This window comes from Pelophylax lessonae, assembly GCF_965119305.1.
Source record: "Pelophylax lessonae genome assembly, chromosome: 8".
NCBI lineage: Eukaryota > Metazoa > Chordata > Amphibia > Anura > Ranidae > Pelophylax > Pelophylax lessonae.
The window spans coordinates 11,147,510-11,161,993 of NC_138775.1; the positions used below are offsets into that span (position 1 = coordinate 11,147,510).

A 14,484-nucleotide genomic window follows, 5' to 3' on the forward strand; every position below is an offset into this window, starting at 1 on the left:
CCATGGATCGGCTTCCTCCCAATGACACCAACAATGGGGTGCTATTCCTCCCAATGACAACAACAATGGGGCACAATGACACCAACGATGGGGCACAATGACACCAACGATGGGGCACAATTCCTCCCAATGACAACAACATGGGGCCCAATGACATCAAGGATGGGGTACAATTTCTCCCAATGACAACAACAATGGGGCCCAATGACATCAAGGATGGGGTACAATTTCTCCCAATGACACCAACAATAGGACACTATTCCTCCCATTGACACCAATGATAGGGGCACAATTCCTCCCAATGACACAAACAAAGGGGCACTATTCCTACCAATGACACCAACAATGAGGCACAATTCCTCTCAATGACACCAAAGATGGGGCACAATTCCTCCCAATGACACCAACAATAGGGCACTATTCCTCCCAATGACACCAACAATGGGGCACAATTCCTCCCAATGACACCAACAATAGGGTACTATTCCTCCCAATGACATCATTGATGGGGCACAATTCCTCTCAATGACACCAGCAATAGGGTACTAATACTCCCAATGACACCAACAATGGGGCCCAATGACAACAACAATGGGGCACAATTTCTCCCAATGACACCAACGATGGGGCACAAAACACTATTTTTTTCCACTGTCGAGACCTTTTCTACTCCCTATGGCCACAATCCATCCTCACCTAAAGTCTGCAGGACAGGAAACGGGTCCTTCATTTAGAAAGTTTGGAGACCCCCTGCTCTATTGGGTCTGCAGTCTCTGACAGTCTTTGAAAATGCCCTGTGGGAAGGACGAAACGCGTCAATGCAGATTCCGCACTATTAAAGGGAAGGGCCTGGCCGGGGCCCTTCCCTTTAAGTCTGGGGCTCTTCCCACTGATCCTGGGGCCCTTTACTCTCATTGCGGGGCCCTTTATTACAGTCCCGCAGCGGGACCCTTTCACAAGTTCTGCAGTGGGCCCCCTTCCTGCCATCTTGGGGCCTCCCCCACGGTGGTGGTATGTCAGGGCCCGGTCACAAGTGTGACCTTTGCGATCCTGGAAGTTCACCCACTGGTGTCAGTAGTTTTTATTTTTCGGTATTTTAATTGTATTATTTTTTATCATTTTATTTTATTTTTTTACAATGTGACTGACCATGACTCTGTCCATTCAGAAAAGGAAGGAGCTGGTAAATTACATATTTACCGACCCCTTCCTGGTTCTCTATTGTGACACATCCCCTGCAGCAGCCGGCAGGAGAGGGAAGGGAGCACAGTGGGGGGGGGGGGGGGTACCAGGGGAGCACACAGGGGCCCAGAGACAGCAGAACACAAGTGAACTGGATAGGAGGAGTGGCGGGGGCAGCATACAGAGGAACCAATCTCCTCCATTTTCCTCCTGCAGCTACAGGAGGAAAAAGGAGGACAGTGATTTCTCTACATGCTGCCCCCCCCCCCCTCCTATCCAGGTGTACAGGGGAGCCACACAGGCCCCCTGGAGCATGGGGCCCGGTTGCAATTGCATCCCCTGCAACCCCTGTAGTTACGCCCCTGGATGAAATCTTCCCACTTACCGTGCAGCTTTATAGACCCACATGGAGTACTGCTAAGGGGGTCCACATCCTTTGGTAAGTGCAAGCACAAGAGGATGATTAGCACATCCTACTGCATGAGTTTTAAGTTGTGAAGCACTTCAGCAATTTATTTGTATCAACTCTTTGGATTTTCACTGAGAACTTGCTTATTATTTACGTTTTTTGGACTTGCTTACTAATAATTTTTGACACATTTTTATTATGATTCACTGTTTTGCGCTGTGTTTTATGATTGAGTCTCTGACAGTCCTTCCAAGCATTACATATATTGAACCCTATGTGTGGCCCTTTGGAGATGTCGGGGGCCACATTTTGGGCCCCCTTTACCTCATACATTGACAATCGCTGCCTTAGTGATCGCAGATCCGCTGGTTGGAGGAAAAATGAGGCCAGTGTAATAAATCATTCCTTCTAGAACCCGCATCCCCGACATGACAGACAATTCATTGATCAGAATTCCGCGTGGCTCAGCAGATACGTGACGCGCTGACTTGCAGAACGAGAATTTCTCAGTACATCACGCAGAAAATGCTGAGCGGAGAGATTTATGATCTTACCAGAGTGAAAGATAAAAGGAGAGGTCATCTTTGATTGGGCATCTGCCAAACTTCACATGACAGCAGATATCTCTGGTATGGCGCAGCAACCCCTAGCAGCCAATCAGCAGTGACCTCATTCTGACCGCTCCCAACTGATGGCGAAGTTTGGTTGCTATGGGATGCGGCGCTGCACATTTAATCAGTCTGGGGTGATCATGTACCTCCTCAGAATTCAATGGCGTGCATCATTAAGGCTCTATTCACACTTGTGCGACCTAAAAGTCGCGCCATTTTACAGTGATTTTTCTGCCATTTTTTTTTGCTGCGATTTTGCCTGGACCTGAAGCAATGCCTATGTCTATGGACCTCAAAATGCATCAAAGTCGGACCAAATTAGTGCAGGGACTATTTTGAAGTCCTTGCAACTTGAAGTCGCACAGATATTAACGGTACTCATTGGAAATCATGGAGTACGACTTGTCATGCGACTTTCAAGTCCCAAGTCGCAGGACAAGTCACACAAGTGGGAAAGGGGACTAAGGCTTTGTCCACACTTGTACGACTCCAAAGTCATGTGACTTTGGAGTGCAACTTTGATGCGACTTTGGCTTGACCAATGATAATAGACAACTGCTGCACAACTGTCGCATTTGCTACATTCAGGTGCAACTTTCATGCAGTTTTTGTGGGTTTACATTGCAGTCTATGGCACTTAAAGCGGACCTTCAGTTATTTTTTCATATTTCTATCAATAAATCCTCTGCTCTTGTTGTTTGAACTTTGGATAGTAAGACATTTTTTTTTTCTGCCAGTAAATACCTTATACAGCCCACTTCCTGTTTCTTGTCTGTTAAAAAGCCTAGGCTGATGACATCATGCACAGATCTCTATATAACTTTCATGAGAGTTTGCCAGCAAGGGAGGAGGGATGAGTCATAGGAGAGCCAATGAGAGCTGCAGAGCTGGAAGTGGCTGGATGAGGGCAGAGATAAAAGGGGAGACTGCAGAGATCCATGAGTATTCATCAAGAGAGGAGAAATGTGCAGGCAAGCAGTGGTTTGAGTGTGTCTGTCTGTATATATATATATATATATATATATATATATATATATATATATATGTGTGTGTGTGTGTGTATATACTGTATGTGTATGTGTCTGTGTGCCTCTGTGTTTGTATAAATCCAGGAAGTTAACAGGCAGCTGCCCACGGTTAAAATGGCTGCAGCCAGACTTAGTGGTGGGAGATTTCTCCAGCATATATATAAAATAATATGCAAAGTTGTTGGAGGGAAGCTTCATAATGGCAAATATGTTTTTATTACAATTTATGTGAGCAGATTGCAGCTCCTCTTTAAAGTGGAGTTCTGCCCCCAGAAAAAAAATTAAAGCGGAAGTACAGCCTAATGCCTTAAATTCTCCCCTGCAATCATTAATGTGAGCGGAGTTAAGCCTTTTGGGTCAAAATAAAAAAATTCCAGTTTTTCCTCCCTTTATTTTGCAGTTTTCAGTGGGGTCACATGACTTTAATTCCTCTCCCTGCTGAGTCCAAGAGCAGAAAGTGGGTGTGGTCACTGAAAGCCAGTGACATCACTTCCAGGGAGGGGCACTGTTCCTGTGTAGCCAGTGGGTGTATACAGGATGGGAGGAGCTGATCATAGGTTCCCGCCCAGTGTACTCTCATCAGTAAGGATGCATTGTACATCCTAATTCATGAGCAAATGAAGAAGTAATCCACACAGGGAGGGGGGGCAGGGGGGTCTGTCAGTGTAGCTGGAAGTGCTCGGGGGGGGGGGGGGGTCAGCTCTACAATGTTCATAGTACGGGCAACCACACTAAGTCTACGTTTCCACTAGTGCAACTTATCATGTGACTTTGGACGCACAAAGTCGCATGACAAGTCACAGCTCATTGATTTTAATGGCACCCGTTCCCATCTATGCGACTTTGAAAATCAGCCACTTTGAGCCCCGGTTCACATTAGTGCGATCACAGAGATCGCATGTAATTCGGAGCGCACTGCTCCTAAATTACATGCGATCTCATGTGCGGTGCAAATTTCAGCGATACGCTTTGTTTGGCTGAATTCGCACCGCATCCGCACTAATCACGCACCTGACCCTTTTTTTTATCAGTAACAGAATCGGATCGCATAGTGGTTCTATGCAGATCGCACTTGCGATATGCGATCGCAACTGGGGGTGTCGTTAACTTTTAATTGACACCCCCTGCGTATCGCATATGGCAGTGTGAACTGCCGGGGGTGCGGATGCCATGCGGGATCACGCTGCATATTCGCAGCGTTCCCGCATCGCAAAATTGTGAACCGGGACTGAAATGGTACCTGCACTACTTTGATGCAACTTTTGATGTGACTTTGATCCATAGAGTGTAACGTTGGATCACAGTCGCACTCTAAATTGTAACAGTAGAAACATAGACTAAAGCTCTGTTTCCACTAGTGTGATTTGTCAGGAGACTTTAGACATACAAAGTCGCATGACAAGTCACAGCCCATTGATTTCAATGGCACTGGTCCCCAGCTATGCGACTCTGAAAATCAGCGACTTCAAAAAATTGCCTTTGTTACTTTGATGTGTCTTTGATCAATAGAGTGTAAAGTTGGATCAAAGCTGCACTCAAAGTCACATTCTAGCCTAGTGGCTAAGCTTCCACTAGTGCGACTCTTAAGTTGTGTGATTTTGAGTGCGATTTTGAGTGGAGCTTTGATCCAACTTTACAATCTCTTGATCAAAGTTTGCATCAAAGTGTAGGCACCTTTTCAAAGTCGCTGATTTTCAAAGTGGCATTGATTGGAAAGGGTGCCATTGAAATCAATGGGCTGTGACTTGTCATGCCACTTTGTGTCCAAGTCGCACTAGTGAAAATGGAGCCTAAAACTCATTACTCACATGTAATGCGCAATAGAAATGGATCCGTATCCTTCGAAACTTTCAAAAATGTTCTTTATATATATAAATTTTGGGGGGTTCTAAGTAATTTTCTAGCAAAAAAGTACTAATTTTAATTTGTAAGCATAAAATGCCAGAAAAAGGCTTAGGCATGAAGGGGTTAAATGGCGCCCCGACGCAGGCAACGGACGGTGGTGCCAAGGATGGAGCACATCTAATTTTCGGCATACTGAAGTGCTTTGGCCTCCTATTCATTATAAAGATCTCCCTCCCCCCTCCCCCAATGCAAAGCATGTTAGCCTGCAGCGTAATGCATGGTAAACGCACCGCCAACATGTAAAAGCGCCCCGAGCGCTGACAGATGTGAATTCTAAGAAGAGGCGAAGGGAAATGTGATCATCTTATATAAATCATTTCTGTAAACGGTGCACAAAAAAAAAAAAAAAACATGTATCACTTTGAGGCAGGGCAGGGACAAGGGTTGGGCAGGAGTGACAGCTGCCCTGGGCACTGTAGTATCATGTGAGATGGGGGGGGTGCCACAAGCAGATTGGGGGGGCAGCATGGGGGGGGGGTTCTAGGAAAGAAAGGTGATTTGGGAGATTTGTGTTGGGAGAGGGAATGGGGGGAGAGGATTTGTATTAGGAGGGGGGATTTGGTGTGTGTGCTAGAAGAGGTGATATGGTAAGGAATTTGTGCTAGGAGGAGAATTTTTTTTGGGGGGGGGGGGGGTTGTGCCAGTAGGGATGATTGGGGGGGGATTTGTGCTAGGAGGGGAAATGGGGGGGTGTGCTAGGAAAGGTGATTTGGGGGAATTTGTGCTAGGAGGGGCAATTTGGTAGAGGGGGGATGGGATTTGTGCTAGGAGGGGACTTTTTTTTGTGCCAGTTAGGGAGGATTGGTGGGATATGTTCTAGGAGGGGAAAATTGGGGTGTGTATTAGCAAAGGTGATTTGGGGGATTTGTGTTGGGGGGCATTGGGGGGAAGAGAATTTGTGCTAGGAGGGGCAATTTTTTTGGGGGGGGGGGGGGGATTTTTGCCATATAGGGAGGATTGGGAGGATTTGTGCTAGGAGGAGAAATTTGGAGGGAAAGGAAGATTTGTGCTAGGAAGGGGATTTCTGTTGGTAGGGTAGATTTGGAGTGAGAGGAAGTGGGGGTTGTGAAATTTGAGGAGTAAATGATTTGTGCTAGTGATTCTTTTTTTTTTTTTTTTTTTGGGGGGGGGGATTTGAGCCAGTAGGGATGTACTAGGAGGGGAAATTTGGGGGGGGGATGCTAGGAAAAGTGATTTGGGGGGGATTTGTTTTGGGGGATGAGGGAAGAGGATTTGTGCTAGGAGGGGAGATTTTTTTGGGGGGGGGGGATTTATGCCAGTAGGGATAATTGGGGGGGGGGGGTATTTGTGCTAGGAGGGGAAATTTGGGGTGTGTGCTGGGAAATATGATATGAGGGGATTTTTGTTGGGGGGGGTGAGGGAAGAGGATTTGTGCTAAGAGGGGCGATTTGGTAGAGGGGGGATGGGATTTGTGCTGGGGGGGGAACATTTTTAGGGGGGGGGGTTGTGCCAGTCTGGGAAGGATTGGGTGGGATTTGTGCTAGGAGGGAAAATAAGTGCTGGGAGGGGGTATTTGGAGTGTGGGGGTTGTGAAAATTGAGGAGTAGAGGATTTGTGCTAGAAGAAGTTTTTTTTTTCTGGGGGGGGGGGGGGTGCTGGGGGACTTGGGGAGAGAGAGAGGATTTGAGCTGGGGGGCTCAAAGGCTTGTGCAGGGAGCCGGGATTTCAGCAGGGGGCAGATTTGTCCTGGAAAGTATGCATGCAGGTTAGTGCTCAATTATTATTTTTTTTTGGGGGGGGGGATTTTTGCTAACACATAATGCCCACATATCTTCGGGGGGGGGGGGGGCACAGTTTGGCATGTTCGCCCTGCGCTCTAGATGGCCTTGTCTTGGCACTGCTTTGAGGTCAGTGCTACACACAAAAGGTCACTTCTTGCTATTACTGTGGAAAGGGTTCTTTACGGTTACAGAATAATCTTCCAGCAGATTGAGAAGATTGTTTAAAAAAATCTAAGTAAAGAATGCTAAACAGTTTATTTTCTTGTATTTTTAACAATTCTTTGCATACATTTCTCTGTGTTGCAATGTGTCCCCATTCTTTCCTCTTCCCTCCAGCATCATTGTAGGGAGGGGGTGTGATCATGCGAGTTGCCTGCCCCTGGACAGGGGAGATTATTTACACCCCAGCAGAAAGATTCACAATCAGGTCACTCAGCTGCAATGAAGATGTTGGGATGAGATCCACCTATATCACTCCACCTGTCCGCTGGGCTCCGGAGATGTCTGCTACAGTGAGTGTCAGAGCTGGAAGGGAGGGGGGAGTGCATGGACATTGCTGGATATGGCTGTATATAGCTCTGAGCTCCAGCCATGGAAGCAGATTTACATTTTCCACTTTGCATATGGCAATATAAATGATATTTATATAATTTTTTTGCCATCTTTGCCCCATTGGGGAGTTTGCTTTTACTTCCCATCTTGTAGACACAACAGGAAGTGAGAGGAAATCCCACGAAAAGCCATTTATTTTGCCATCTTTGCCCCATTGGGGAGATTTTCCTTCACTTCCCATCTGGTGGACACAACAGGAAGTAAAAGGAAATCCCTCCACAAAGACATTTTTTTTTTTGCCATTTTTTTTGCCATTTTTTTTTGAAGAACAGTTTTCCTTCACTTCCTGTCCTGTAGACACAACGGGAAGTGAGAGGAAATCCCTCCAAAAATCCATTATTTTGCCATCTGTGTCCCATTGAGGAGTTTTCCTTTACTTCCCGTCCTGTAGAGACAACAGGAAGTAATAGGAGATCCCATTATTTTTCAATCTGTGTCCCACTTGGGAGTTTTCCCTCACTTCCCGTCCTATAGGCACAACAGGAAGTGAGAGGAAATCCCTCCAAATAGCCATTTTTTGCCATCTGTGTCCCATGGGGGAGTTTTCCTTCATTTCCTGTCCTGTAGAGACAACAGGAAGTAAGAGGAGATCTCTCCAAAAAGCCATAATTTTTTTTTTGTCATCTTTCTCCCATTGGGGAGTTTTCCTTCACTTCCTGTCCTGTAGACACAACGGGAAGTGAGAGGAAATCCCTCCAAAAATCCATTATTTTGCCATCTGTGTCCCATTGAGGAGTTTTCCTTCACTTCCCGTCCTGTAGAGACAACAGGAAGTAATAGGAGATCCCATTATTTTTCAATCTGTGTCCCACTTGGGAGTTTTCCCTCACTTCCCGTCCTATAGGCACAACAGGAAGTGAGAGGAAATCCCTCCAAATAGCCATTTTTTGCCATCTGTGTCCCATGGGGGAGTTTTCCTTCATTTCCTGTCCTGTAGAGACAACAGGAAGTAAGAGGAGATCTCTCCAAAAAGCCATAATTTTTTTTTTGTCATCTTTCTCCCATTGGGGAGTTTTCCTTCACTTCCTGTCCTGTAGACACAACGGGAAGTGAGAGGAAATCCCTCCAAAAATCCATTATTTTGCCATCTGTGTCCCATTGAGGAGTTTTCCTTCACTTCCCGTCCTGTAGAGACAACAGGAAGTAATAGGAGATCCCATTATTTTTCAATCTGTGTCCCACTTGGGAGTTTTCCCTCACTTCCCGTCCTATAGGCACAACAGGAAGTGAGAGGAAATCCCTCCAAATAGCCATTTTTTGCCATCTGAGTCCCATTGGGGAGTTTTCCTTCACTTCCCATCCTGTAGAGGCAACAGGAAGAAGGAGGAAATCCCTCCAAAAAGCCATTTTTTTGCCATCTGTGTCCCACTGGGGAGTTTTCCTTCACTTCCCGTCCTGTAGACACAACAGGAAGTAAGAGGAAATCCCTCCAAAAAGCAATTTTTTTTTTGCCACCTTTGCCCCATTGGGGAAATTTTGCTTCACCTTCCATCCTGTAGGCACAACATTAAGTGAGAGGAAATCCCTTAATGTGAGGGGAATTCCTCTCTTGGTTGTTACTACAACCAGTACCCAAATTGTAAGATTTGCCCTCTGTTCCTGTTCTGGTGACAACTCAAAATTTAGGATATCTCCTGACTTCCTGGCTTGGTGACACCAGGACAGATAGAAAGGGTGAACACAGACATTAATAAAAACCTGAGGGGGGGGGGGGGGCTTTAAATACACTTTAAGGGAAACATTCTGAACCACAGATTTTTTTTCTGAAAATGCTTTGTCCTTGGCTGTCATTCTGTCTTTAATACTGCACAGCAAGTATACAGTGAAGGCCATGGGAACTTTGCTTTGTGTGGATTAGTTTCAGATCAATAACTAATAAAGAAAATACTGAAGCTATGAAATCCGCATAACAGCCAGGCAGAGAGCATTTTTAGAAGGCGGTCAGCACAGGCAGTCTGTATTTATTTTAGGAAAGGATGACTTTAGCTGGGGAGGAAGAAGATTTGAAAACCAGATTACGATGACCGCAATAACATTATACGGCGGCAAAGTTGCTCTCCTGTGCCGGATCACGTGCCTAGTATGCGATCCGACACTTCCGGGTAGTGGGCGATGCGCTGCGCCGGCTGTGCTGTGATAAGTCAAACTATAAATATTTTTATTATTGTTAAGGGTTGCTCAAAAAGCAATTATGGTCAATATCTATATTTAAACCCTCTAGATGGAGGGTATTTAACAAATAAATCCACTTGGTTTCATTCTGTGAAACTTTGATTCATTTATTTTCTCCCCTCCAGTGTCCCTTAAAGCAGTCAAAAAAAGAAAACCAAACAAACCATGCAGGACAATAGCATAATGTGCTAGTATGCATCGCATACTAGAACATTATGAAATACTTACCTTAGAACAAAGCCCGGACACCGCTGAGGCAGCTGACATCTTCCCTCGGCGTCTCTTCCGGGTTCGGCAGCTCCGGCGCTGTGAGTGGCCGGAGCCGTGATGACGTCACTCGCGGGAGTTCACTTTCCGGCAAGGAGCTCTGAAGGTCTGGCAAGATACGCCAGACCTTCAGAGCGCTTGCGCCGCTGGTGTCAGCGGCTGCATGCAGAGCGAATATCTCCTAAACTGTGCAGGTTCAGGACATATTAATTTTACCTACAGGTAAGCCTTATTATAGGTCAGTGATGGCGAACCTTGGCACCCCCAGATGTTTTAGGGCTCTTTCAAACGGTCCGCCTCCGTAGGCGGATCCGTGTTGCTCAGCGGGGATCGATCCACGATCCCCGCTGAGCCGGGCGCATGACAGCTCCGTCTCCGCTTGCAGTGCGGAGAGGGAGGTGTCTCAGCCCCCGCTGCCCTCTATGGGGGATCGGATGAGAGCGGACCGCCTGTCCGCTCTCATCCTATCCGATCCGATTACTGAATGGATGGAAAAATAGGGTTTCCATCCGTCCAGATTTCACGGACAGGATCGGATACGGATGGCAGCGGGTGTCAGCGGAGGTGTCTCCGCTGACATCCGCTGCCCCATAGAGCTGCATGGAGGATCCGATCAGATCCGCCTAAAAAACTGACAGGCGGATCTGATCGGACCGCCCGTGTGAAAGAGCCCTTAGAACTACATTTCCCATGATGCTCGATTACACTGCAGAGTGCATGAGCATCATGGGAAATGTAGTTCCAAAACATCTGGGGTGCCAAGGTTCTCCATCACTGTTATAGGTTTACCTGCAGGTAAAAGTTAAAAAGCGGAGTATACTACCGCTTTAATCCTGTCTATTCCATAAAACAGGGATCCTCAAACTACGGCCCTCCAGCTGTTGTGGAACTACACAACCCATGAGGCATTGTAAAACTCTGACATTCTCAGACATGACTAGGCAGGATGGGAATTGTAGTTCCTGAACAACTGGAGGGTCATAGTTTGAAGACCCCTGCCATAAAAGGTCATGACCCCCGGGTTTCGTGAATATTTCTCTTTAAAATGCCTAGACGCACTATGTTTCAGGAATCCTTTTTTGATGTTATTTATGTGTTCTTGTATTCTAACATGTAAGGGTCTTGTGGTCCTACCCCCATACTGTAGTCTACAGGGACATTCTATAATATATGTTACGTGTGTGCTTTTGCATGAGTTAAGTTCTAAAATCCACTAGTATTTTAGTATAATACAACTGTTAGAAGCACCATATATATATATTTATATATATATATATTTATATGCAGTAAGGAACGACCTATTATAGTATACTTGCCATTGGTCTACATCCTTTAACCACTTAAAGACCATCCACCGCAGACATACTGCAGCAGGCTGGCTCTCCTGCGCAAACCGACGTAGGGGGTACGTCGGTTCGCGGGATCGGGTCTCAGGCGTGATCACACGCCCGCTCTCTAGCCCCGCAGCTAAGCAACGGGTCTGGCGGCTGCGATGGCCGTCCGGAACACGGAGATCGCTGCAGGGACTGACAGAAAGTCATCTGTCGCTGATTGAAACAGGGCTCCCGTCAGGGAAGAGGTTCGAGGAAAACTGGTAGATACGCCAATGCCCAAAATGGCCGTGCGAATGCGCGCATGCGCATTAGCAAAAGGTATGCGATGGCTAGTCGGCATACGCAATGGCGCATTGGCGTACGCCCTGGTACGTCCTAATTACCTGCATCCACTGGCCTATATAAAGTCAGCACTGGCTATCACTCATTGCTGGATTATCTTCAGCTAGTATCCTGTGTTCCCTGTGCCTTCAACTTCAGCTTGATTACCCGTTACCGACTCGGCTATCCCGGACCTGCTCTGGCTTCTCTCCTGGCTCTGCTTGCTTTACGGACTTGCTCCTGCCTATTTCTGATTGCCTTCCCGTGTTTGACCCTCGCTTGATCCCGACTACTCTACCTGCCTCTGTTCCTGATTGACCTCCAGTGTTTGACCCTCAGCCTGGCTACTGAGCTTGCTTTGCTTTAACCTGCCTGCATTTCCAGTGATCCATTGGTTGTGACCACCTTCTCCACTGTCTATCTGACTCTTCAAGCAGCTTCACCTGCAGGCAACCTGTGCACCTTTGGGCATAGCACCCTCTGTCACCATCTCCAGGGGTACTCTGCACTCAGCCGCAAGGGGAGCCCTCTCGTTACCTCAGCCTCCAGCTTGACTCCTGACAGTTCTTCTTAGTTCGGAAAACAGGAGCCCTGTTTCCATCCACCAAGTCTGGCCCCCCCCCACACAGTTGAAATCACCCCCTAGGTACACAGTTAACTCTTTGATTGCCCCTGGTGTTAACCCCTTCCCTGCCAGTGTCATTAGTATAGTAACTGTGCATATTTTTAGCACTGATTACTGTAGTAATGTCACTGGTCCCCCCCAAAAGTGTCAAAAATGTCAGTTAGGGGTCCAATCTGTCCGCCGCAATGTCGAAGTCCCGTTAAAAATTGCTGATTGCCGCCATTACTAGTAAAAAAAAAAAAAATGACATAAATCTTTCCCCTAGTTTGTAGACGTGATAACTTTTGCGCAAACCAATTAAAATATGCTTTTTGGGATTTTTTTTTTACCAAAAATATGTAGCAGAATACAAATTGGCCTAAAAGGATGAAAAAAAATGATTTTTATTTTATTTTTATTTATTTATTTTTTGGGGGTGGGGGGTATGTTTTATATAGCAGGAAGTAAAAAAATTTTTTTTTTTTTTTCAGAATTGTGTTTTTTTTTTTCGTTTATATAGCAAAAAAAAAAAATTTGCAGAGGTGATCAATTACCACCAAAAAAAAAAAAGCTCTATTTGTGGGGAAAAAAGGACATCAATTTTATTTGGGTACAGTGTTGCACGACCGCGCAATTGCCAAGTAAAGTAACACAGTGCCGAAACGCAAAAAAAAATGGCCCGGTCATTAGGGGGAAAATCCTTCCGGTCCAGAAGTGGGTGATAAAGCAGTTTGAAGGGGGGGGGGGGGTATTGGTAAAAACATGGCTCATCCACATATTTTTATCATCCCCTTTCCCTGACCACAGGTGTAAAGGAGCCCTAACTGTGGTGTTGGCCAAAAACAGGAATTTAGATGCTTTGGGTGTTTCTACCAGATAAAGAAGTATTTATTTTGTACTTTAGGGACTTTATTATTATTATTATTTATTATTCAGGATTTATTTAGCGCCAGCAGTTTACACAGCGCTTTACAATATAAAAGGGAGACAGTACAGTTACAATACAATAAAATACAAGAGGATTAAGAGGGCCCTGCACAGAAGAGCTTACAATCTAATGGACTTTATGGACCTAAATGCCCCATACACAAAATTACTGCAGCCAGATTTTCCCCAGATGTCATGTTAACACAACTTTTTGTTTCTTCTCAGGGATGAGAACATTTGTGGTGTCACCATGTCCATTGGACCGCCAGCCTTCATTGCCCCCACCTCTCTTCTCCTCTTCTTCACCTTCTTGTACCTCCCAGCTGGCAGTGACCCCATTGTCTCCGGCTGGCCCTTTGTCATTCTGTGGAATGCACCCACTCATCCTTGCTTGGTCAGCCACAATGTATCACTCGACCTGGAAGCTTTCGATATTATTGTCAACCAGAACCATTCGTTTCTTGGCCCAGAAGTGGTGATCTTCTACAGCACCCAGTTGGGTCTCTATCCATACTACAACCAGGACAACAAGCCAGTCAATGGCGGCCTTCCACAAAATTCCAGCCTTTGGGACCATTTGGTTAAAGTTCACCGAGATCTGGAAGCTATCACCATGGACCGTAACTTCAGAAGAGTGGCGGTGGTGGACTGGGAAGATTGGAGGCCCCAATGGGACCGTAACTGGAAAAATATGACCCTCTACCACTTGTGGTCACTACAGCTGGTCAATCAGAGGCACCCCAACTGGTCTTATGGGATGCTGAGGAGGCACGCAAAGAGGGAGTTTGAGGAAGCGGCCAAGGCCTTCATGATGTCCACCCTGCAGATGGCTCTCCAGGTGAGCCCCAGAGGCCTCTGGGGGTTTTATGGCTTTCCAGATTGCTACAACTACCACTTCATAAATTCCAGCCAGAAATACACCGGCCGGTGCCCAGATGATGAAATGCAAAGGAACGACGCATTGGACTGGTTGTGGCAGATCAGCCGTGCTTTATATCCTCAAATATACCTGGACAAAGACATGAAGGACTCTGAAAATGTGGGACCTTTTGTCAGGCACCGTGTGCAGGAAGGACTCAGAGTATCAACTGATGTAGAGATCCCAGTGCTGCCATATGCCCGCATCGTCTACGCCTACAGCATGGACTTTCTGACCCAGGTAATGACACCTTATAAAGGGTAATAACACCCAACCGAGTGTCCTATCATAAGGCAACTCAACCAACATTTTTCATGGCTGCACAGGCTCTAGAAGTATCCATTGAGGAACAACAAAAGCCAGCATGCTAGGACAGTCATCATTTAGCAGCAGACACTGAGACTTGTAGTTCTACAATAGATGGAGCACTCAGTATTTACCACTTCAGCCT

At 46.3% G+C, this 14,484-nt stretch overlaps 1 protein-coding gene across 1 annotated transcript in view; it reads left to right on the plus strand.

Annotated features, from left to right (window-relative positions):
- LOC309562117 (uncharacterized protein) overlaps positions 1 to 14,484 on the plus strand; it is an 80,073-nt gene that overhangs the window by 33,389 nt on the left and 32,200 nt on the right. The window contains exon 6 of the mRNA XM_082266248.1: positions 13,340 to 14,273. Coding sequence (XP_082122374.1) covers positions 13,340 to 14,273 — 934 coding nt within the window. The remainder of the gene's footprint in view (positions 1 to 13,339; positions 14,274 to 14,484) is intronic.